General features: G+C 47.8%; 1 protein-coding gene across 1 annotated transcript; it reads right to left on the minus strand.

Moving 5' to 3' along the window:
• Positions 1–1,517: 1,517 nt before the first annotated feature.
• On the minus strand, positions 1,518–14,979 carry PAPSS2 (3'-phosphoadenosine 5'-phosphosulfate synthase 2). The gene is made up of 13 exons (XM_019470960.1): positions 14,959–14,979; positions 14,086–14,191; positions 11,640–11,875; positions 10,754–10,892; positions 10,372–10,490; positions 10,136–10,249; positions 9,384–9,509; positions 8,960–8,978; positions 5,558–5,763; positions 4,400–4,535; positions 3,321–3,589; positions 2,301–2,530; positions 1,518–1,805 (listed from the first exon to the last, which is right to left on the minus strand). The coding sequence occupies exons 1-13, from the start codon at positions 14,977–14,979 to the stop codon at positions 1,664–1,666; spliced, it is 1,863 nt and encodes a 620-aa protein (XP_019326505.1). The 3' UTR covers positions 1,518–1,663.
• Positions 14,980–24,360: the final 9,381 nt, after the last annotated feature.

The raw sequence follows: 24,360 nt of genomic DNA on the forward strand, positions 1-24,360 counted from the left end.
CACAATGGCCAGGGAGGTGGCGTACACCTCGCTGCCAGCACAGCGGGGCTGCAGGATCAGCCCTTTCCCTGGGAAAGCCTCCGCTGACCGCAGGCAGGACAATGAGGCACAGGCATGGGCGGGCAGGCGGCTGAGGGGCTCCCAGCTGTGCAGTGCATTGCGCTCAAACCTCAACCACCACTGAGACACGCACCGGTCCCAGCAGGACGTACTCAGGGTGAGACGCAGACGCAGCCAGGTAAAGCTTCGGTGTTGAGTCGCACTGCTCAGCCCCATTGGACGTCACCGCAAGAGCTGCAAGTCACCGCAAGAGCTGCGAGTCAGCGGAAAAGCTTCACGCACGACAGCAAAGTCCATGTCAGGGGCTGGGGGGCATGGGGGAGAAGATAAGGTCTGCAGTAATTTTCCACCAGCCAGAGCTGGGAGCAGCACCAGCCACCAGCTCTCGGCTTGGCACCATCACCCCTCGCACAGCAGCACCCCATGTGGCTGGGGGCGGCCCAAGGACTTTTCCGCCATCTTCTGGCCGTCCCCCAGCCTGAGCCAGCTTCACCATCCCGCAGATACAAACTAAAATCAGGTCACCTGTACCCACACGGGGTACAGGCTGAGGGCAAGCGCTTGAGCCATCCCTTACCTGGTTTACCGGGTACAGCTGCTCAGACCCACCTCACACTGTGATTTTGCTGTTTTGCCTTTAATTTGACTTTCGGATGGGAGGAACGTGGGCAGAGGAAAGGGGGATCCGATCATGCCAGGTGGGAGAATACCCACAAAAGCACGTAAACAGCATCTTCAATTTTTGCTTGCTGCCCTGAGCTTTCTCAGAGATCTCCCAGGCTTTATGGTGCCTCCCAGGACAGCTTCCCCTGCCTGTGGGCCCACCAGGCTGTGAGCGCAGGGATCACCATGGCAGAGTCCCCACGGAAAGTCAAATTCAGAACACCGGTAACACTCAGCCCAGGTTTTCTTTTGACCAGAGAGATCAAGCAGGAGGAAGCAAGGAAGAACAATGAGCAATCAACTCAGCCACAAAGAACTGGTGATGGTCAAAGCTGATTTTAAAAAATCCTTTTAAAAAAAGGGCATTAAAAAAATCCCGCTGTTTGTTAGCAAAAATTATCTAAGGCACAACCTGGAGGGCAGCAACTGGATCCAAGCATCGAGTGCCTGTTTCCCTCTCCCACCCTGGCAGCAGCAACCACTCCTCGCTTCAGCAGCTGCTCCTGCCTCTTCAAGCAGTGCTGGGCAAGGGGTAGCAGAAAGGCCCTTCTTCATTTCTGCTCCACACAGGGGACAGACACGTTTTTAACCCAGTGCTGAGGTCCCAGCTCTGCACCAGGGGCCAGTGCGCAGCTCTGGCAGCACCAAAACGATCCGGATAGCCCATCCAGAGGCCGTGCTGGGCTTCCTGCAGCTGCGCTCAGCTGGGAACGAAGGGCCTGCTGCCCTCCCCTTCCAGCTCCACGGGAACACTCCCAGCAGCTTCAAGGGGAGAAGGACCAGGTCAAAGTATTTCTGATTAGTAAAAAACACTCTGACCCAGGCAGGAAAATCCTACAGTCAGAGCACTGGAAATGCCAAGTAACTGATCTGTGTCATAGGGAATCAATCAATCATTGCTCACTCTTAATACAAGTATTTCTAGGGAGGAGGAGTAGCGTTAATTCTTTTTTTCCAGTGACTGGTAGTACTCAGTTAGGACTTTCCAAGCTTTGGGGGCCATGAAGCCGTCTGGTGGGTCTTCACCTTCGCGAGCAAGCTTCCTCATGCGTGTTCCCGAGATGAAGTCAAAATCATCATGCCTGCGGCAAAACAGAGACAGAGGTGAAATCAGCAGAACCGGCCCGAGTCGTCCCCAGTGCAGCTCTTGGGCCGTGCCAAGTGTGTGGTCGGAAACCTCCTGGCACCGGCAGCACCTGTCTGTGGCTTCACGCCCGGGTTTATGAACGGCAGCAATGGGGTTGCTCTTTTGAGAGGAGCTGGAGTTGTACGTAACACACTTCTTCAGCTGCGAGAAGCTGTATTTCTACTGCCACTTAGTCCTCAAACTGTTTCTTATCCTCCCTGGTGGCTACAAAGGCGCATCTTTAGTTTCATGCAACCCATCCTTGACCTGGTGTCAGCTCTTGGAGGGGAAAGCAGGTGGCTTTCACAGGTTCTTCCCCCGTTCCTCTCCTTAAGAGAAACGACAACTGCTTTTCCCTCTCCCCTGGCAAGCTTGCAAGCCAGACGCAACTGCAAACCGCATGTATGTGCTGTGTAGGCTAAAGAAACAGCAACGCTGCTGCCTGCGTTACCTTTTTGGGTCATAAAAATCCATGGCCCTTTTCAGTTTATTGTAAGCAGCCACCCGGAAGGGGATGATTTCCACCGAGGTCAGGCCCGGCGCCATGCTGAGGACCTTCCCTCCCTGTGTAGGCTCATAGAGGTCCTTCTTGGTCTCGGGGTGAGGCATGCCTGCCGGGTCACGCCCCACAATGTAGAAATTGGCCCCGGCAATCATGCGAGCTCGGCAGTGCCACTGCACCTGCAAAAGAGAGAGACACAAGGAACACTGGCTGAGGGCTGAGCAGCAACTGAGCCGCCTGCCCTGGGCTGCAAAAGAGATCCTGGTGATCCACACACATGAAGGACGGAAGGACGGAAGGAAGGACGGATGGAAGGACGGACGGAAGGACGGACAGAAGGAGACGCGTCAGCAGCCTTGCTGCAGTTTCTCATAGTGCCGCCCAGACTCGTCTTCCACTGCTTGGACCTGATGCAACATCACAGTTCTTCTAAGGACACGTATTTCAAGGAAAACACTGGGGATGGGAACTGGTCTTGTTCCAATTTGGCAGCAAATGGAGGTAGCGGTTTGCTTTTTGAACATGCAAAGACAATGCCCACCAGTCCTTGAGCTCCACACAGGCAAATGCTGCCCACACATCCCTCTCCTTCCTCTTTCAGGAGAGGTTCAGTGTCTATTGCTTTCATCCCACCGATTTAGGGACAGAAGGGAAACCACTGGGAGAAAACAAATGAGTGTCCCTGCCTGACAGAGAAAAAGGTCACAGTGATGAAGTCTGTTTCTAGCCCCCTTCTCCCCAGCTCTCCACACAGCTTGTAAAAGCACAGGAGCCCATGGAGCCGATCTCTGCTGGGAGACGGCTGCCACAGCAAGCTGCAGGTGAACCACCGAGGGAGCTAATAGCGAGGCAACGGCTACCGACTCCCTGCCCTGCAGCTTTCTGGAGCTGCGCGGGCAGGCTGGCAGCCGGCAGCCCCATGGACAGGCTTCACGCCTTGTCGCAGTCAGCAGCTGACAGCTACGTTACCTCCGTGGGGCCAGCGTAGAGCATGGGAGAGGGGAAGATGGCAACGATGGTTGACTTGGGGTCCAGGACTTGCTCCTCCAGCACCGCTGCGTGCTGCTTCATCCGCCACTCCAGTGGGACATCGTCATCTTTGGTCCATCCTCCCAGGGGGTGCAGGAGAAGCACAGGGTTTTTGTAACCCCTCTCCAAAAGCTGGCGCCGTGTGTCCTGCATGAGCAGGGCGTGCCCATTGTGGACAGGGTTGCGCAGCTGAAATGCAAAGACAGCATCTAAAAGGGAAAGATTCAGAGGGTCACAGGCTTGCGCTGACCATCAGACTTCATTCACACACTATAATTTCAACACAGTCATAAGATATGTACATCGTAAGATGTGTCCCCTATCTTCACATGAGTGAGACCTTAAATAACTTAGATGAGTGTTTCATACAGGTACAGTACCTCTTCATCGCTCTGCCAAGTTTATTTTCATTGCACATCCTTCCTTTGGGGCCGATTTCAGTCCTATCAGCTTTCCTACAATGTTTTTAGATGCCACTGGATGCCTCCACCAAGTTCCCTGACTTCTTAAGTGACCTGCCACCTCTCCAAGCTTGATGGCACCTTCAGGAAGGCCAACGCTTTCACCCCAAAGTGAGGGTAAGTGTCCGATGCCTGCCAGCCTGCTGGAACAGACACCTGGGAGAAGACACCTGACCTGTCCCCCATGTGTGAAGGCCAAGCGCATCAGCACAGGGCTTTAAATGCCCAGGGTGCGGAAAGAGAGGCTCTGACCCTCCAGGGAGGACATGAGCAGGACGCTCGATGCTTTTCAGTCCCATGCTCGGAGACGCCCATTGAGGACACAGCCCCATCACAAGGACCATCCTTAACCAAGGAGACCCTGCACTGCTTTTTTGTGCCAAGCCCTGCGTCCCTTTTACTGCTCACCCCACCCGAATAGTCCCATTTTGGGAACACACAGAAGCAATTTGGCAAGTGCTGTGAGCTTGAGAGCAAGTAATCACAGATCACAGAAATCTCCCGGTGCCAGGTAGGGCAAGAAGAGCGGTGTCACCAGTGCTAACCCAGGGCACTCACCAGCATTCATTTCTGTGAACTTCTGCTTGAGACCGAGCGGTGTCAGGCGGTACTGGTCCAGCCCGTCGTTCCATTTGATTTTCTCCAGCACGAGGAGGTCTCCACCAACCAGCCAGTCTCCGCTCTCCATCACCATCTGTGAATTACGCACACATGCATTATGGAGGGGACAGCAAAACATCTTTTCCCTTTCCCAGTCTCCTTTGAAAAGTGTTAGGCTTTACTCCACTTGTAGGGTGATCTTCCCTTTACGTTCAGCACATTATAGGTGGAAAACATTCTTACAGTGACCATGTGAAGTGAACGTCATGAGCAGTGCAACCCCGTAAAGCAAGACATCAGCCACCGAGTCCCCACCACTGCACCCAGGTGGGTGCTGGACTCCTCTCTGGCAGCCGGGGGTCTACAAGTTATGGCACAAGACCTTCCTCCACCTCACTCTTCGCTCTTTCCTCCTGGGAACATGCAGGAGGAATAAGCCTGTTGCAAGGTGAGCAACTGCTGTGAATAATTAAAAGATTTATTTTAAGGTAGGGGAAAAGAATTAACACAGCTTTAGCCTTTTTAAGCAGGCAGCTCAAGTCACTTGGTGTAACCTGGAGCTCTCCCTTTCTAAGGGATGATGTTCTTTGTACTGCCAGAGAGTAAGTGGGAAGAGATAAGCTGTAAAAATATAACACCGTTGTTGGCTGCCTGTACGAAACAGCCAAATTGAGGAGTAAAACTTAGCTAAAAGGAGCATGAGTCTGCAAGCTGCAGCATTAGCATTTGGTAGCATCACTGAGATCATCACACCCCAAGCGCAGGAAAACTTTGGGGGCTAAGTTGGTGGTTGTGCTAAAAACGTTTGGATGTAGGCACACTGGTGAAGGTGAGTGAATGAAAGGAGCAGCTCCTCAGCAGCATGCTCATCTTCCCTTTCATCTTGTGCTTGTTATCTGGTGCTCTTTGCTAAGCAGCAAGTGCAGCATTAACTCACGAGCCTAAAAATTCAGTCCTGCCTGCTTGGGATGCAATGGTTCCCAGTGAAGAGTTGGGCTTGAAGAGCAGACAGGATGCCCACGGCCCTCAAAACCTTTAAAAGGTTTGGTTCTCCAGCCCCTGCCCACATTTCCCATCCTGGCCAGGTTTCCCCAAGCAGCAAGGGGACAAACCTACTTTGATGTGCGGGTGCTTCGTGCAGGTGGTACCCCAGATGCGGGCGCAGCGCTCCTCCTTCCTGTGCTCGAAGTACTCAGGGCTCTTCAGGACTGCCACTCTCCGTCCCGCGTAGCTGAGCGCCAGCGCCTCGCAGCCCTCCAGCCGCTCCTTGTCCTCCGTGGAGATCGGCAGCACGATGGGGATGCTCAGGTTGACAACGCCATCTGGCAAGAGAAGAGGAGGATTTTAACGTCCTCCAGCCTCGGGCACTGGTCTTGGGCACCAAGTAAACAGAGGTTTTCAGGGACACACGCTCTCCCTTTGGAGAGCCAAATTTTCCAGGACTAGTTCGGGGATTCACCATCAGTTATGTAAATTTATTCACTCCCCCATTTTTTTCTGCACCGCTAATAACTAGCCATGTTAGTGGAATACAAAAGGTCCTTATCTTTGGGCCAGAGATGTCTCAAAGACACCTGGAGCATTTCATGACTTTCTGCACTCTCTATCTCCCTGGAAAGATTGGTTCTTCTCCAGTTAGCTTGTTGTAAAGTCTCTTTGAAAAATTTAAACGTACTTGGAAAATGCAACCCTGGATATAACCTCCTCCACCCAGAGAACAACCCCTATTAAGACGGCTCCAGCTTGGTGTTCCCTGAGGCATCTCATTCCCTGCACACCTCCTGAACTGCCTCTTCCAACAGGGAAAACACCGTCACGCTTTGCTTTGTTTCTTTGTTTTTTTCTGGATATCTCTATACTGTTACTCCTCCTCCTTTATATCTCTGCAGAGTCCATTTTTAATCTATTTTCTGTGTGTGTACATCGAGTCCACATTTGCATGTGTAGTTTCTAATTTCACTGTTGTCCCTAAATACCTCGAAGTCATGTTGGTTTTATCCTCACTCCCCCAGTTTCCCAGTCCTCCACTAAGGTCCTCCCATTTCTCCTTGGATATCCCAGTATTAATATAGAAGAATCAGTCTCTCCCATGGGTTTCCATTCACAAACAAGAATGAACAAATCACCGATTCAATTTGTTCTGATCTGACTGAAATAATTTTGGACCCTTGAGAGTCTTAATTTGAGGATTTTGACTATGATGTAGATTTTTTAAAAATCTTTATTAAAATGTTTGCATTTACTTTTAATTTACAACTAGGTATCATTCATCTGCCAGACAGCAATTTTCAAGCACCTTCGTGATTAATCGTAACTATAGTCACATGGGAGCCAATCAGTATCAACTTCATACATTTAAATCATATTAACCAGTGATCAGTCAATAAAGTCAGCATGGAAAAAGCTGAATTATGAAACCAACAAATGATGCTGAAGCTGAGGATCTCCATGCTCCATTTCCAAATGCAAGATGCAGAGTTAAAAAAAAAAAAAAATCACTCCAGACGCCAGCACCTGCAGAAACCAATTTACACAAAGCTTCAACTTTCCACGCAAAAGGCAATTAAAAAAAAAAAAAAACCACCCCAGCGAAGGTAATTACAAAATTACACAACTGAGATTTTTGCCGACTGGTAGGACACGGGATGTGCCATGTTACACTTCGTCTTCGTAAAAAAAAAATCACTCCAGCGAAGGTAATTACAAAATTACACAACTGAGATTTTTGTGAAGACCGACTGGTAGGACACGGGATGTGCCATGTTACACTTCGTAACCGGCTGAATCATAAACAGGCCGTGGTTGTGTCTAGTCTTAATAATTTTCTTTTTTTTTGTAAATCTCAAAAAAATTACTTTAAAGTAAAAAAATCTAAATTGAAGTAATTTCTGTACAACCTAAGAACAGTTATATACATACCAGCTACAGAGCGATTCCTTCCTGGGAGAATACAAACACAATTAAGATAATTAACACTCACAGGCACCAGTTACAGTAGCTGTTTCAAGAACCAAAGCCGCTCATTTAAAACCTCCGGCAAGCATCGCCTAATTGCAGGCAGGGTGTCTGCTGGCAGGGCCGAGGTCCTCCATGGTGCTGTCCCAGCCTCTCCAGCGCTCACTCATCCAACACGGGTTGCACTGGCTGGGAGTGATGTACAACACCTACACTTTCGCTGTCACCCAGTCCCGACACAGGCACGCGTTGCTGGTGCGGAGGGCAGAGCGCTTGGAGACTCTGCGGCACTCCTGCTGCCCTATGACGTGCAGATCCGCCTTTCTTCCTGGTGGCCATCATGCCCCTACACAAAGCACCTCATCCACCCAACTGTTGGTAATATCAAGGTGGGATTTACTGCTCAAAGTCCGAGTGAGAGGAGCACTAACTTGCACAAGTCCAGCAAAACGATCGCAGCCCTTCCAGGCACAGCTGGAGCTGCCAAAAACATCATCTGCACCCCAGGGCAAAAGGGTTGGGCCAATGACTCTGGAAAGACCAACCTCAAACCTCTCTTCGGCAACGCCACACCCCAGCCTTGGCACCATGAGATGAAAACCCTCCACTGTTTCCTAAAGCTCATCCAAGCAAAACCAGCAATGTTCTCCTTCCTGCCCAGATGTCACCCTGCGGGCCTGACCAGGCAGACGTTGAGTTTGGAGACCTCCGTGGAAACAAGGTGGACCGGGGACTGATGTTGATGCCCTCTACTGCAAAGACCTTGCTCTGGAGAGTTCATCCCCCCCTAAAAGCAAGTGTCATGGGCTTGTTCCTGACCCTGTGGAGCTCTATAAATCCTGACCATATGCCTGCAGACCCTGGAGGAGCTGTGCTCAGTGATGCTGACAAGTTTGGGGGAGTGCCCCAAAAACAGATGCTCGCTGAGACAAGCCTCCGGCACAAAGTGCGCAGCTCTGGAGCAACGTGGTCATTACGGGGCGCCTCTGTGACCTCATCAGGCACAACAGGCAGCTCAAAGACCACAGATTGGGGTCTGATAACAAGGACATGTGCTTTTGAACACTGTTTGCACACTAGGCGGGAGGTAAAAGGCTACGACGTGTCTGAAAGCAGAAGCCCCTACACAGACATTCCTCCAGTCCAAAGCGAGCAGTCCTGAGCTTTGCATCTGCTGCACAGTGCCCAAATCCTACTAACAGCAGCAAGTCACTGCCCTGCATGACCATGGGATCCTCTAGAAGGAGGGCAAGACTCAAAGGGACTCACTTGCCAAGATTCCAAATAACCGAGGCCAGAGATCGCTATCAGGTCTATAAAACCCAAAGTGAGTGCCCTGCGTGAATGTGAAGTCACAGTGAAGGCATCTACAGCTGAGAAACAGGACAGAAATATCTACCGCCCTGGTCTCAGCTGTAGACGATCACTGCCTGAATACTCTGCCTTTTCCAGGGATGAAGCACCTCTAATATGTTGCTAATGAATAGGTAAATCTGATTTATTTCAAGTTATGGTAATGGATAAGAAGGAAAATAGGGGAAAAAAAGCGAAATCAGGCTCTGCTCCTGTTTCTGAGGAACAGCTAAGACAGCTGTTCTCTTCCCACCTCAAATTCAGCCTGGCAGCCTCCCTGCTTACTTGGCTTTGGCTTTGCATCTTTATTTACCCTGGTATAACCGAGCATGAAAAGAGCTACACAATGGCTGCCAAAATGTTTGATCAGCACCGTGCGAGATGTCAAAGCTGTGAGCCAGGGCCCCAGCCACAGCACGGTGAACTTTGTCAACTTTTGTACCCTTTGGTGCGTTTCAGAGCACGGCTTCCTGGCCCCCACAGTCCTTTACGAGTCCTCACATTTAACACGCGAGAGGAAAGGAGGAGGACAACACGGCCGATCATTAAGCTTTTCCATACGGCTGTTTGCCAAGACACCGCAGGGTAAGCATCGCGTCCCGCAGCGGCTTGCTGGCCAGCGTTAATGCAAAGCGTGGGGATTCGTACCATTCAGCAGGGTGCCAAAATGGATCACTTGCAAGTACTCCGCCTCGCGCATGAAGCCAGTCAGCGGAGTGGCCCAGCCTTCACTCAGCACCTGCACCCACTGCAGATCCAGCTGCAAAACAAACCCAAACAGCACTCCTGTCACCAGGTCACACTCAGAGGTTGCTTTTCCTTCCCTCCTGCTGCGACAGTGCTCTCATTTGTTTTGCTTCAAATATAGGACATTGATAAAGGGGGAGAAAGCCGGGGGGGGTGGTTTGTTTTTTTTATTTAAGGCAGACTCACGTACTTTCATAGCACAACTGCTTGGGGGGCTGTACTAATACACCGAAGGAGACTGATGGCCCTGGCTTGCTACAGCACAGGGTAGAGACACGGCAGAAAATGGCTGAGGATCAGGACCACACTTCAGCTCGCCATAAATCACAGCCACAAAGTTGTTTGTTTTTTATTTAAGGCAGACTCACGTACTTTCATAGCACAACTGCTTGGGGGGCTGTACTAATACACCGAAGGAGACTGATGGCCCTGGCTTGCTACAGCACAGGGTAGAGACACGGCAGAAAATGGCTGAGGATCAGGACCACACTTCAGCTCGCCATAAATCACAGCCACAAAAGGACACAACCATCAGAGGAACAGAGCCCCCTCTAGCAACACCCCCGTCAAAGGGGGGTATGTTCTACCCTTCGAACAGCTAAATAATGAGTGAATCACAGCAGCCACGCATGACAATACCTTAGTAATCTCTACAGATGGCAGCATCTCTGCTTCAGCTCGGACACTATTGAGTTTATTTTCAGGTACAAACAGCTCAAGAACATCCTTAATCGAGCCAGGGGGCACGATGTTCTGAAAGAGAGAGACAGACAGCAATTGTAAGTAATGTGCTGTTTTTCAAATGCACACCAAAAACTCAGTATCTGAAAGCAGGTGTAGAAGCTGCCGGCGGCGGTGGCATAAAAATGACCTACTTGTGTTTGGAGGAGCTCCACAACCTGCTGAATACATTCAGACACCGATGCAACATTCGTTTTCAACACTAATTCAGGAGATTCAGGCTTCTCATACTCTGAGTCAATCCCCGTGAATCCTACAGACAATTAAACCCAAACTAAATTTATCTAATGTAATACTCAGTGCCCTAGAGCCAACAAAGCTGTACAAACAACGAGCAAGCATTCAACCACACTGGGTACTACAAGTGACACTTGTGACAGCAAAATTAGGGAAACAGGATACTCTTGTGCACTACAGACAGCATTTAGTAACCCACCTCTATGTGCAGAGCCGCAACGACAAGCTATCCAATACTTCAGAAAGCAAAAGGCAAAATAAGAGCTCGGTCTTCCATACCTTTGATCTCTCCAGCTCTTGCCTTTTTGTACAGGCCCTTCACATCTCTGCTTTCACAAATATTTAGAGGAGCATCTACAAAGATTTCAAAGAAAGGAAGTCCAGCTCTCTCATGAATTTTCCGTGCATTTTGACGATCCTGTTAGAAGAAAGACAGAAAAATCATGTGTGTCCAAATTGCAGCAAGCACCTTCCTACTACATGATGTGCCCTGGAATTCAACACAGGTAAATTAATCTCTGGTATAAATTTATTAAATTTACATTAATTGTAGTAAGGGTTTTTCACCTCCCTTCCACCCTTTTCTTTAAAGATACTTAAAAAAAAAAAAAAAAAATCTACAACTTTGATCTGTTTTCAGCTTTTTCCATCCAAAACATCAAGAAGATCTCTTTGTTAAGCAGGACATCAGAACTTCAGAATGTGAATAATTATCTGCCCTGTGTCAAAAAAAGGAACTGCTTGCATAGGCTTGATAACAGCAGCTACTTGGTATTCTCAGGAAGCATAAAAACACAATCAATTCTTCTTCAAACAGAGTAGTGATAGCACTATGACAGGCTATTGTTTCTATGCCTCTTCTCTGAGTCCTAGCAAGTTAATAGTAGGAGCCTCTGTAAGGAGATTTTAAACTCCTCTTAGCTTTTAATCAATTTGTAATACTGAATATATTCAAAGAGGTCACATCAAACTGCCCTCCAGAAATTTGTACTGATTGCGTGTAGTTCTGTATATCAGTGGTGTTTTACAAAAGAATAGAGAAGAAGTTAAAAGGAGCATCTGACGGCATATACAGGAAGTCCTCTACGTAAATCTCTCTTCCCTAAGAACAATCATGAGATCAAGGCTGCCCAGAAAAGAGCAGAATATGATGCAGCGAGTTTACCTTTGCAAAAGGAGAAATGAAACTAGTTATGCAGACAAGCCCAGCGTCAGCAAACAGCCTGGCCACCTCTGCGATGCGGCGGATGTTCTCCTCGCGGTCCCCAGCTGAGAAACCCAGGTTTTTATTCAAGCCATGCCGAACATTATCACCATCCAGGGAATAGCAAGGGATGCCATGAGAGACCAAGTACTCTTCCAGAGCAAAGCCAATGGTTGTCTTACCAGCTCCAGAAAGGCCTGTTGGAGACAGAAAAGTGAGGTTCAGGTTTGAGGTCAAAAGAGTGAAAATGACAGTGTAACGCAATACCTTCTGGGACACTGGCAATGAAACTCCTTCTGTCTGAAGTTGCTTTAAGGAAGGAATGAGGTAGGGAAGTTGGATACATCTTTTTAGCACGCAGTTACCACCACAGAGCCCTGGCCAATCCTTCTCTTATTGAAGGGGTGGCGTTAATGCCATGAGAAAAGCCGCTATATCCCAACATCTGGAGGGGTTCAACCCAGCAGTGTTGCAAAAGTACCTCTTGCTGGGCCATGGTGGGACAAACAGGTACCAGTAAGTAGGGGAAGCTTGAAAGGATGCTGTTGCCTATAAGTCTCTCAGCATCTTCCTCTTCCTCCTCCTCCTGTTCCCCCTATGAACAGCCAACCGCTCTCCCAGACTGAACCCAAGGAGAGGTTCTTGCCACAACTGTGTGGGGTGGGACAGGCTCCAGCAGCAGCAATTGCCCCTCTGCATCCACGGACACCTCCTTCTGCAGGAGCAGCACCCACAGATCCGTGCAAGCAGGAGCAGGATGGTTATGTAGACAAGCAGTACATCTTCAGCTGCCTGTGTCTCCTAGAGTCATCAGCCAGAAAGACAACAACCCAAAACGAGGTGGCTGCTTCCCATCCCAGCTCCATCCACTTTCACAAAAAGCACTTTGCTACTGGCTGTGTCAGAAAGCGGCAAGTGCACCAAACTCCTCCTTTCCCTTGGGTGGGGATTCATGTGTTGAAAACTCCTTGAGATGGAAGAGGACCTTGACTTAGGAGAGATAACACCTCCAAATACCACACCTGTCTCAGGAAACACTTAGCCTTGGAGAATCTCCTATGGAGATAGCATCATCTGCTCACCTTTTTTACACTCTTTGCATGACACCTACTATTGAGCACTCATGGAGACAAGACCCCGGGCCAGGTGGACTTTTGGTCTGATGCAGAACAGTCATGTTTGTGCTGGAGAGGTAACCTGGCTGGGCAGAGATGAATCCTGCTGGCTGCACCTTCATTTTTTGTAGTACAACAGACTAACTGATAGCTCTCCTGAGCTGGCAATGCAGGGCATTCAATTGCCCTTCCATTTAATCCATACAGTTCATGCAATGAAATGTCCTTCCATACAGTCTCTTAAAATTAAATTGATAGAAAGTTAGGAGACCACTGTCTATTTCAAAGAATAATCACCAGCCAGAGAACCTCAAACCTTTCAGACAGAGGATCTCTGAGTGGTATTTGAAAAAGAAGGAAATTGTCTTGAATAGGTTTTTTGGCTTCAGAAATGATTTTAAAGCAGATTAGGCGTTGGCCTTCTTTTCAAAATTAAAGAGAACAAAACAGAAATGTGTTTTAATCCAACATCTAACACATAAGCTGATATGAAGGCAAATCAGAATGGCTTTACAAACTCTTCCAAGTACGTCTTTCAACATCTTCTGGCAGTCAAAGAAAATACCAATATTTAACAAGCAAAGAAACAACTGGACAAGCAGCAAAAGACAGAGTTGTGTAAATATTAGTGGAGCAAAATAAATGCAATTGTCATTTCTAGCAGCCCCTAATCCCCAAACAATGAGTTTAATTTTCAAAGCAGAAGAGAAGGGCAACACATTGGAAGGCATATGAAATGAGAAATAATGTAAGAAACCCGCAATGGTTGCACAAGGAATTGCTTCCACTGCGACTCGCTGTCTGGCAGTATTTATTCTTCAGACAAGACAACTGCCTTGTGTGCTGCTCATGAGGTCACTTTAAACACAGTAAACTTAGGTGTCCTAATAAACTTCCCACTGACCCAGAATGAAAACATCTGCATGCTGTTTTGGACAACCCTGGGCACGTTTCACTGCCAAGGACTGGCGGGATTTGAGCCAAGGCTTCCTCAGCCACACACGTGGGAACAACAAGTGAGACCCTTAGAGCTTCTGACATGTTCAAAGGAGCCCGATAACAGCTGTGAAATTCATAAAAACATTAGTTATGGAGAGCAGCTGCCAGGGAGAATATCTTGCTGCACCAGCACCACATGTCTGTGTTTCCCACGTATAAATGTTTTGCAATTCCCAGTTCACAAGGAACACTGACGTTTCCTGCGGATCCCAAATCCTCACCTCCGAGCCACACTCATGTATGCAAGTGGGTTTCACCCATGAAGCCATGCTTTCACGCCCAGATGAAAATACCTGTTAGCCAAACTGTGCAGCCTCGAAATCCACCCCTGGTACCAACGACTTGTCCTCTCTTACTCCTGCTGACATGATGGGCTTGGTAAACCACATTGGTTGATCCCTAATGAAAACAAAGCAAAACAAAACACTTTTGTTACCTCGTTGCTCTCTGTACAAAAGAAAATCTCAGCTGGGACTAATATAAGGGAGAGAAACACAAATTCATTACAAATCTGCATGAGCCATTGCAGCAAACTTTGGCAATTTGGTACAAAAGGGAAAACAGCGAAGAAAACAGTTGCTTTTGGCATAAGTTGGATTTCTGTCTGAACAGCACAGACTCATTTTTTGAAGACCGTATTTGCCTCTGCTCAGAGCCCTTCTGGTAGCAATGCCTTCACGTCCATCACTGTCGGCAGCAGCAGAAGCGACTTGCTTTGCCACAGGACTGCTGCCAGGTGACTGACACACCCACAGGCAGGCAGGGGAGGACACGGAGTCCACGCAGAGATACAGGCAGCACACTCCCTGCCTCTTCGGCATTTGAAAATACAGGCAGACTCGCCTATTATTTTAATTACGCTTGCAAAACAAAAGCAACTTAAGGTGCTAATTTACTTGCCATGTTTAACATAACATGGCTGCTAATAATTGCAGCTGGGGCAAGAAACGGCGACATAGCAGGGCTGAGCTGAGCAAGACCGGGACTCAGCCAGGGAAGATGGTGGGATGGGAGGCTGAGAAAACACCACCTAACGTGTACATGTGCACTTCCTGGTGCAAACAAGGGACCAGCACGATGCTGAGCCAGAGGCCTGAATTTTGGTGCTTCCTAATGTTGACCTGCTGTGGGCAGAGCAGCCCCAGCCTCTCCGCTGGGACAAAGACTAAACAGCCTGTCTGTGCCATGCAGCTCCGACAAAGGTACTTCGACAAAGACTTTTTGCACATAAAATATCTATAAGACCTTATTAATTGTGAGGATTACGTTTCCAACCGAGGCAGCCAAAGCAAAAGTCTCAAGAGGGAGAGAGGATCTAAATATTTTCTCCCCAGCTGGATTCTTCATGAACATAGGTTTATCCGTTTCATATCATCAGTACAAGAGCGGGTCTGGGCTTTCCCATGATTTACATCTCGCTATATAAATATTTTCACAGCAGGGAAGGGACCATCTTTAATTTGTCCAAGAAAAAAATTTTGGCAAGGGAAAAAAAAAAGAGGAATAGGAGAGACAATAAAGTAAAAGGTCACTTTTAAACGTGTTATATATAAATAGCCTGATTTTTCTTTTTCCTCTGCTTGCTGGGCCATTAACACTTTAACATGATTCAGCAAAGGCATAAGCATTCAGTGGAGACTTGGTATTTTGTATGCCATAGAGGGCTCTGCCTGCACAGAAATCTGGATGAAAATTATTCTATAACAGAAGAGAAAAAATACCCTCCTCTCCTCACCTGTTTTTATTATTATCTTTCAGAGAGGACAGCATCCCAGCAGAGACCAATCTCCCACCACAGCGATTTATAGCTATACTCAGAATTTCATGCCCATTTTCAATTCCATTTTAGTGAAAGGCTCCAAAATTAGCCTCTTTATGCCTGCAAATTTGCCATCTGCAATTGCTTGCAGGCACACTGAACAGCTACCCCACTCCACAACATTTTAACGTACTGGTAAGAATAGCTGTGTCCAAAATAATCATAATAATGGTCATAAATCTTGCCTCCAAGGTTAACTCTCAGCAAGCCTCAAAGTCGGTGCCATGATTGTGAGATTGCACTGGAAGAAGCTCTGGGGGGGAGAAGCAATTCCCCAGAGCTGGTCCATGGTGACCGATTCCCACCCCATGCCGCCACCGTTCGACTTGATGGGAAGTCCTGGGCTAAAGAAGGTTTTCAGGGCTGTTGTCTCAACCACCACCAGCAACATATCTTCTTGCTCCAGGACTCTCACTTCCCATTTTCATTGCTGCAGCCACCAGAGCAGGTCCCTGACATCGCTCCCCCCTTCTGCAGTTGTTTCAAAAGATAAAATTAATTATTTGGGAGTTGGAGTGTAGGGACAGATGAGATGCTGTCTGAAATGCAGAGCCCGGGTACCACAGCAAAACAAAACAAAACCAAAAACCCAAAACCTCTTTAGACCTGACCCTGAAAAAGTGATTGAGCCCAACACATCCTGGTGACTCAGAAAATAAAAGGTATGTAGCTCAAGATTTGGTTTTTGTGTTTTGTTCCATTTTGGCTTTTTGCAGGGGGTTGTCAAAAGTCTGTTTGAACATTTTGAGCTTGCAAAGGTGAGACAGCACCACCATGGTTTAATTTTCACCTGTCCCCAGGGGTTCAGGCTTCGGCAGCGAGACTAAATGAGCACACGCAGAAGACCCAGCAGCCAAAAATAATCCCTTCTCCCAAGACGCATGGGTGTGTTTCTGCTCTGTTTACTCCTGGCTGAGCTCTGGCACCGTTCTGAAATTATGTGTCGCCTGGTCAAGGACCCTCAGCAAAGCACGAGTGCCCAAACTCATCTTCCTGACAGCTTGCCACCGCTCAGCCCTGCAGCGAAACCTCCCCTGCTGCAGCATAACACCTGCCCGGTGATTACACACTCCTCAAGTGCAGCACTCCAAAAAACATAAAGCAGGTATTTTGCAATTTGTTGCAAACCACAACAGTCAAGACTGATATTTCTGCGTGGAGAAATGAACCTGCACGCTTCAAATCTCTCATGCCTTCTGCATCAGTAGGAAATCCAGCTGCACACTTGCTTTTGCAAAATGTTGATCTGCTGGATCTGTCCTGCAGGAGATGAACTACGATAACATCCGTGCCTCAGGAAGATGCAGGAACTAACACATTCCTACATGGCTGATGTAACGAGATTGTTATGTTAAAAGTACATGTTGCTGTGCTGTAAATCTGCACCGTGCATGTATCTCGGAGCTTTTATTTTGCACACAGGCATCTTTTGGAGCTTGCGAAAGCATCACTGAGGGCATTTTTGCAGTTCAGCAACACTGTCAGACCTCTCCTACCTGCCAGGAGCTCCAAACAGCACCAAATCTCTCTGATTTTTCTGCTATGTTAATAATCTTGCAGGTAAATTCTTCCTAACCCTGCGCAACTGCCTGCCACATGCCGACTCAAATTCTTGTTGCCAGCTACACTGAAAGTAAAAAAAGGCAGAGAGAAACACGAGCACACAGCGGATGGCTGGGCTGGCAGCTTGCTTGGCTGGGAGTGGGCTGTTCAGCAGGAAACACCAACTTCCCACCTAATCATCCACCAGCTGGGACATGGCCTGGGGAGCCAGAGCTGAAGCACGATCAAACAGAGTGAAGGCACCACCAGAAATAAGCATCAGTGGCCCGAGAGCAAAGCCTGGAGAGATTGCATCTAGAAAGAGCATATACTGCAAGACTGTTGGGAGGCAGAGATAAGCGGTGGACGGGGTTTAATCAGATGTGGGTTTTAACCTTGTCATTGTAAACCAAACATATTTAAAAGAGATAATCCAATCATCATCGCAACACACTCATGCCTGAATGTTGGACCCCACGGCGGGGATAATTTAGGGATAGTGGTAAGCATTTCTTGCAGTAGTCTAGATCAAAGAAGTGAGGTTTGGGAGAGGAACTTCTTACCTATAATTCAGCCCCAAACAAAGCTCCAAGCAAGGCAATAAATGACCTGGCAGCGTCTCCAAAGAAAAGCCATGCAGCCTCTGCCAGACAGATGGTTAAGAAGGACACTGCCACACTCTCTCCTTTCCTTGGAAATCTGCTGTTTGGCCACACCTGCATCATCTCAGTGCTCAGCCCAGCCTGGCTTACCTCATCCAGGAAACAAGAAAAAGGGCTCCAAACCTTGTGCCAAGGCTGCAGCAGACCAAGAAGCCAAATCCTAGCTCTGCTTTTGGTCTTCCCTCCTGCTGAACCTTTCCATGAGATTGACAAACTGGGAGACACCAAGATCTCAGCTCTCTTTAAGATCAGGCTTGACTGAGCCACCTGCCAAATGTCTCCTGGCCCGGCTTCCAAAAGAAACAATTTTTTTCAGCCACCGCCCCGGTGGGACAAGATGCTCCCCTGCTTTGTGAAATCAGGTTGCAGGCAGAGGGAGGAGGCTTTTTCTTAGTGCTCCTCCTGAATAAAGAGATGGGACCTCTGAGACAAGAGAGTCCACCATAGCACAGACTTGTTGGAAATCAGGAACCAACAGTGTCCTCTGCTCTGAGTGCTACTGCTTCTCAATTCATGGCATCTGAAAAAGTAACCTCAGCTCTTCCTTAAGGATTTCGTCCTGAAAGGGAGCAGCTGTGCTTGCCCACATAAATTGAACACCTCCAGGAGAGGTGTTATCAGGAAGCATCTTCTCCTCTCACCTAAATCTATGCTAAATGCACCATATCTGGGCGGCCTCTCCCAACCATGGCTGACATTTGTTAGGAGCAGAACCACTGCACGATTAATAGAAAATGCACTAGATGAACAACATTTAGGGTTGTCTCAACGAATTACATGGATGATTTGCCATCTTCCACTAGAAATTCAAGTATGTATAAACTCTGGACCTCAGGACACAAGGCAGCATCTCCTCCTGCCCCCACCTACCCATTTCTTTAGCCAGCACCTGCACAGCTGCATAATGAACAGGACCAGGGCAAGAACCAAGTGCAAGTGCCACGTGCCACAGCCAAGGGGTGGAAACAAAGGAGGAGAGACGGGAGCTGAGCAGGCCAGTCAAGAGATCCCCTAAGCGGATGCAACATCCTCAGGCCAACACTTGCTCAGCTACCCACAGAAGGCAGAGCTCTCCCATGTTGCAGGAGGAAAGATTTGTCATTAGAAAGCCGTGGTGATCATCGCGAAGGCCGATAAGGTCTAAACCAATGTCCTTATTGTGCCCTTAATTCCCCTCTGGTGCTGTGGGAGTACCTCTGCCTGCTGTAGCTGGCACAGGCAGGGTGCTGGAAGCTGTCCAAGAGCCACAGCTCGTGGCAGGCTGCAGCAACATCCTGCTCCGGAGAGGGACTCCCTCCTGAAAACACAGCACAGATCAGCCCAAGAACGATGCCAGTGGAGAAACGCTCTTGTAGCACAGTGCTATTAAGGGCACGTTAGTCACACGTCTGGCTCACTTAGCACAAGGGCCAGCCTCATACGAACGCAGTTAGCATCCAACTGGCGGCTGGCAGCACTCGCAGCCCCAGGGAAACCCTGACCCAACAGCAAGGGTAGGGTCAGGATTCCCCCAGCTGCATTTTTATTTATAGGGCTATCTCACATCATTAGGAATATGATTCATTTTTTTTCCAGTCAAGCATTTAATACACGCCCTATTTTGGTAATGCAGCCTGGACACCTCTGCAGGAGAAAAACAAAAAATAAAAATACAGAGGCTTTCAAAATGTTTTCAGCTGATCATATTTGTAAATGGTAAAATAGGCTTTTAAAATGATAAAATGATCAAGCAAGCTTTCAAGTTTGAAGTCAAACACTTGCTTAAGCCTGCAGAGACTGGTCTTATTGTTTAAAATTCCCTCCCAAATCCTGCCATCTTACTAAAAAAAAAAAAAAAATAAATCTTTTGTCCTAATAGTTGAATTTGATGCATAAAAATTAAGTTTATAGGACTTTTCCTTAAAAAATTATTTTCTTCTACCAGGGCAATTCCCATGGCTGCTCTTGCAAATGGATGAGCTGACATGATGGAGAAGACAGAGTCCATCACCAACAAGGGGGAAAAACCTTCGGTAAAAGAGTCATTTGCTGCAGAAAAGCAAAACTATTATACTCAAAAGAAAAGGAGGAAGATAGGGAAGAGGGGGGTTTCGCTTGTGGAAGCAAAGATTTGATTATGATCATATTGAAGAATGATGGAGAAACCTCGGAGTCTCTAAAGTCCTGATTTAGCTCTTGTAACCCTAAACCTATAGACCTTTCCCAAACTTGAGTTTGATTCATTGAATGGACTAAGGCGGTAAATGCTTCAAAATCAGCTCCATTCTTTCCCAGGGAAAAACCCCATGAAGATGGAGTTACCCTGGAAATTTTGCCCATTCCACCTCCCAGGATCCCACCATCATGACGCGGAGCCTGGCTCGCAGGTCCAGACAGGGAAGTGGGACTTCTCAAGCACCCGATGCGTTACCATACCACCCACCTTCCTGCTTCCCGTGCTGTCATCCCCACACTTCCCTGCATGCAGGACTCTCCTCCTCTCCCACCACCCGTATGCGAGCAGAAATAATGTTGTGTTTTCTTTTTAGACTTCGCTGAGTAATACAGTGATGTGTCACCCAATACCCTGCAGAGGTTTCAGGGCTGGGGTTGCCAGCATTCCCTCGCACCACGCAGGATGCTGAACTGGGCTCCCTTTCTTTATTCAGCACTCTGAATAAACCACAGCAGACCTCACTCACTCCTTGGCACCTTCCGCCTTTGACGCTTGTTCCTTTTGGCATGGCTACCTCGGCCCCTGTCCCCTGCCAGGAACATTAACACAGAAGATCTTAAGGAGACCAGCAGAGACATCCCAGTTGCCTGAAACAAGCAGTCTTTCAGCTTGGAGACAGACGGTTGGAGATGCCAAACATCACTAACACACGAGGTTTTCAAGGTGGTGTTAGCTATACTGTTTTTTTTTTCTTAACCCGCAGGAATTTTTGAGCTCTTAGCAAGACCTTATTTTTGATCGCAGTTAAAATATTTTTCTCTTGGTATAAATTTGCATGTATGGGGTTGCCACAATCAAGTTTTATACAACCCTGGCAAAAAAACCCCAACCCCAAACCAGGCTCAGTGTACGAGCTCATGTTCCACTCACCTTGCAAATCAGACGCTGATTTCTAGACTGTGTGACTTCAAACCAGCAGGTTGGGTGTTAAAATCTGCCTCTCTGAAGGCACCCAGATCAGGCGTTTCTTTATCTCTGAATTAGATGATGTCACTACTCTAATTTCCTCGACACAGGAAAACTAGTGAGTCATCCTGTGCTCCTACATTTTCAGGACAAATTTGCAAGACCGGGACAGATGTTATAAAAACAATCTTCCCGTCTTCATTCCAGAAATCACAAGGGACAGCTGCATAGGCAACAAATATTTGACAAATAAAGCATCTTGCAGCCACTGACAAAAATAACGATTTAAACAAGAAATCCTTCCATGGTTGTCCTATTTTTTATATTCAGAGCAGTTTTTCTAAATTACCTCCCCTAAATGAACCCGTTTCAGCAGTTCGGCTCATGCTCAATTTGCAAACAATAGGTTTGACATTGCAAAAGGAGAACTGCTTTGTTTTGATGCCTGGGGTCTGTTACAAGGCTGCTCTGGATCATGCCAAGACCACAGGACCACTGACAATGCAAAAACTGCTTATCTTGCAAAAAGAGGGAACACAAATGATGTTCTCACTGCAGGATGGATAAGTTTTGGGATTGAACACCCACAGAAAGAGATCAAGCACATCTATTTAACCTCTGAGAAAACCAAAAAGAAGGTGATTACGTGACTAGAAGGTAGGTGACTAGATAAAAAACACAGAGATGGTGTAGCGTGGTGACCTCCACGGGCAAACCCAGCGCCTGGTGGTGCACAGAGCCGTGACCGACAGCCAGCTGAGCTGCTTTGCACGGTGCAATGGCATCTGCATGAGAAATGCTGCACCAAAACAGAGCAGCACATTACTGCTCCCCTACGAGGAAAAACTACCCAGTACACACAGCCACGCTTCTGTATCTTCTTTTGGAGAAAAATACCAAGTTACAGAAATGGTAAACTGAGTATCAGTCCCTCAGATTTCAGGGACAAGAGGAAAGGAGGACAAGGGTACATATTTTGACTACACATTAACTTCAGTATCAAAAAAATTCAGGGAGGAATTGTATTTACATGTAATAATTTATTTTCTTGCATATGAGATTTAGGAATTTAACCCATTAGTTGTGGCTCTTTATGGTAAATAAGCCACTGTACATGTCCCATCTCTTGCCGTGGCAAAGCAGGCACCCTATCCCTTAAAACAAGCAAGACAGACAGCCAGGGCTCCTGCACCAAATACCATGCAAAGAAAAGCTTGCAGTATAGTGCCAGGAGATGGTCAGCTGAGCTAAATTTTGTCCAGTTGTAAGATACAATCAAAACCACAAGCTCTGCTCTTCAGAGATGCCATGTGGGACTGGCTTACCCAGAGGGTCCTCCAGTGAACACCAGGAGCCAGCATGTCAGAGCGATATCCCATTTCATCAAAACCATTCCCTTTGAGAGCTCCAGAAATCAGTTCAACAAACGAGGACCGTCGCTAACTTACCTTTAAAAGCTGAACTGGCATGGCAGCACTGCTCTAACACAAAACAGTGAGCCACATTCAACAGTTTTGTGTCCCTGTTAACTCAGTTTGCAACAGGTTTTCAAACTTGGAGGCCAACATCTAACTGTGGCTATGAGCAGGCAGGTGGTATGCCAGCTCCATCTTCTGCTAAGTAAGAAAGCAGAATCGCCTTCCACCCCCCCAAGCTAGCACAGGTTGAACCAAGCCCGTCTTCAATCTAAACGATATGGGGACAAGATACCTGTTTTTAACATGCATATCATATCCCTCTCAGGAAAGAAATCATGTACCTTTTGGGAAGCTCTAGTGATTTCATAAGCAGTGGGAGCTACAGAGGATCTGCATTTCAATCAATTTCATCAGGTTTTAAGGGTGCATATATATATATTTCCGTAAAAGAACTAATCCTTTTGCGTCACTTCTCCTCTACAGGACATCATGGCAGGCTGCTGAAAGAATAAAGCTGGACACAAGCCCAGGCTGGTGGGAGCTCAGCGTCACGGCCACACACTGCCTCTCCCTGTCTCATTCGGTATCCAGGATGGACGCACAGTCTTGAACCTGGCATCTTGAACCCCATGCACTTGGCTTTGCAATGGTCAATGGTCACCAGCAGGCGACAGGAGATCTCTCTCCACCTCAGCAATTTTTTTTAAGGTTTGCAAAGTGCAAAAACAGCAGCAGGAAGGACTGTGGGGAAGCTTGGCCAGAACCACCACACAGGGTGCGGTCAAATGGGGGAATTCTGCTGGGCAGACCAAAAGATCACTTGGCTGGAAAAAATCATTAAGATGAATTCATGGAAGGAAAGTTCATCAAGGACTATCAGGAAGAAAGGCATGGCCTCTGGTATCTCAAGTCATAAATCAATGGAAGCTAGGACAGTGCACCATGGCGTCCCAGCCATAAACTCTTCCCTGGCCCCCACTCTCGGCTGCTACTGGAAACTACAGATGGGGCCAAACACACCTTCCCCTCACTCAGTATCTCCTCAGTCCCCTCGGTATTTCTGTTGGCTGAAGGTGGGCTTGTTTTCACCATAATACCATTGAATGTGCCACTCTACACAACAAGCTGCATGAGCGAAGTCCAAGTTGAGGACTCAAGTTCAGAGACACCAGGGTGAAGGTTTCCTGCCCCATCTACCTGTGCATCTGACCCATACAAGCTGCAAGACAGGCTTTTGATTATGTGAGCACACATGGGGTTACCTAGACCCTTGCCTAAGTCAGCACCAAGAATGTTGTACTCTTCTTGAATGAGTGGCTATTCAGCATTTCCCCCACCCCTCCCTAAGCCAGGTGTAGGCACAGGTCTTAGTCATTACACACTACGCAAAGGCTGGTTGAAGGACAGTTACACATTTTCCCTGGGGATTATTGTTACTTCGTCCTCAAAAGTTCATGCAAACTCCCACTATCTCTCTGAGGGTGGCATCATCCCCAATTTTACAGCCACAGAAGAGCAGCAGAGAGTGAGGCAAACAGAAGATGAAGACTTGAGCTCCTGCAATATTTAAGCCCTATAAAAGTGACACATATTTGAAGAGCAGCTTCCCCGGACTTCAGGCTGCACCTCCAAGAGCTTGACGCTCCTCGCATCCATCCCCATGGTCTCAGACCAGCTTTGCAAAGACGCGGGCAGATGTAATGAGCTGCCCTAGCCCTGGTTGAGGTGACTCATCCAGCATCATGCCCATGATCCCTGGCAGAGGCAAGCACATAACACAGCTCCCTGCAGCAGCAGTCACCTCCTCTAAAATGAGGGGTTTTTCCCCTCTTCCCACACCTGCTGGCAACACAAACAAATGATCTTCCCATCAGAAGGGCTGGGCAGGCCTGAAAAATGACCTCCCGCCCGACACGCTTTTTTGCACCACAATGGAAAGCTGAAAAATGGTTCGATATTGAAGAAAACATTTTGTTCTGCCAGAAAGGCTGTGAAGACCTCAAGGT

The sequence above is a fragment of the Aptenodytes forsteri genome, unplaced genomic scaffold, assembly GCF_000699145.1.
Source record: "Aptenodytes forsteri isolate BGI_AS27 unplaced genomic scaffold, ASM69914v1 Scaffold320, whole genome shotgun sequence".
NCBI lineage: Eukaryota > Metazoa > Chordata > Aves > Sphenisciformes > Spheniscidae > Aptenodytes > Aptenodytes forsteri.

Excerpts from the sequence above, each read along its gene's own strand:
- PAPSS2 (XM_019470960.1), bottom strand. The coding sequence starts at position 14,979 with ATGGCACAGACAGGCTGTTTA. Across the intron at positions 10,893-11,639 it reads TCATTTCTCCTTTTGCAAAG|GATCGTCAAAATGCACGGAA; the intron begins GTAAACTCGCTG and ends TTCTTCTAACAG. Across the intron at positions 9,510-10,135 it reads CATCTGTAGAGATTACTAAG|CTGGATCTGCAGTGGGTGCA; the intron begins GTATTGTCATGC and ends TTTGTTTTGCAG.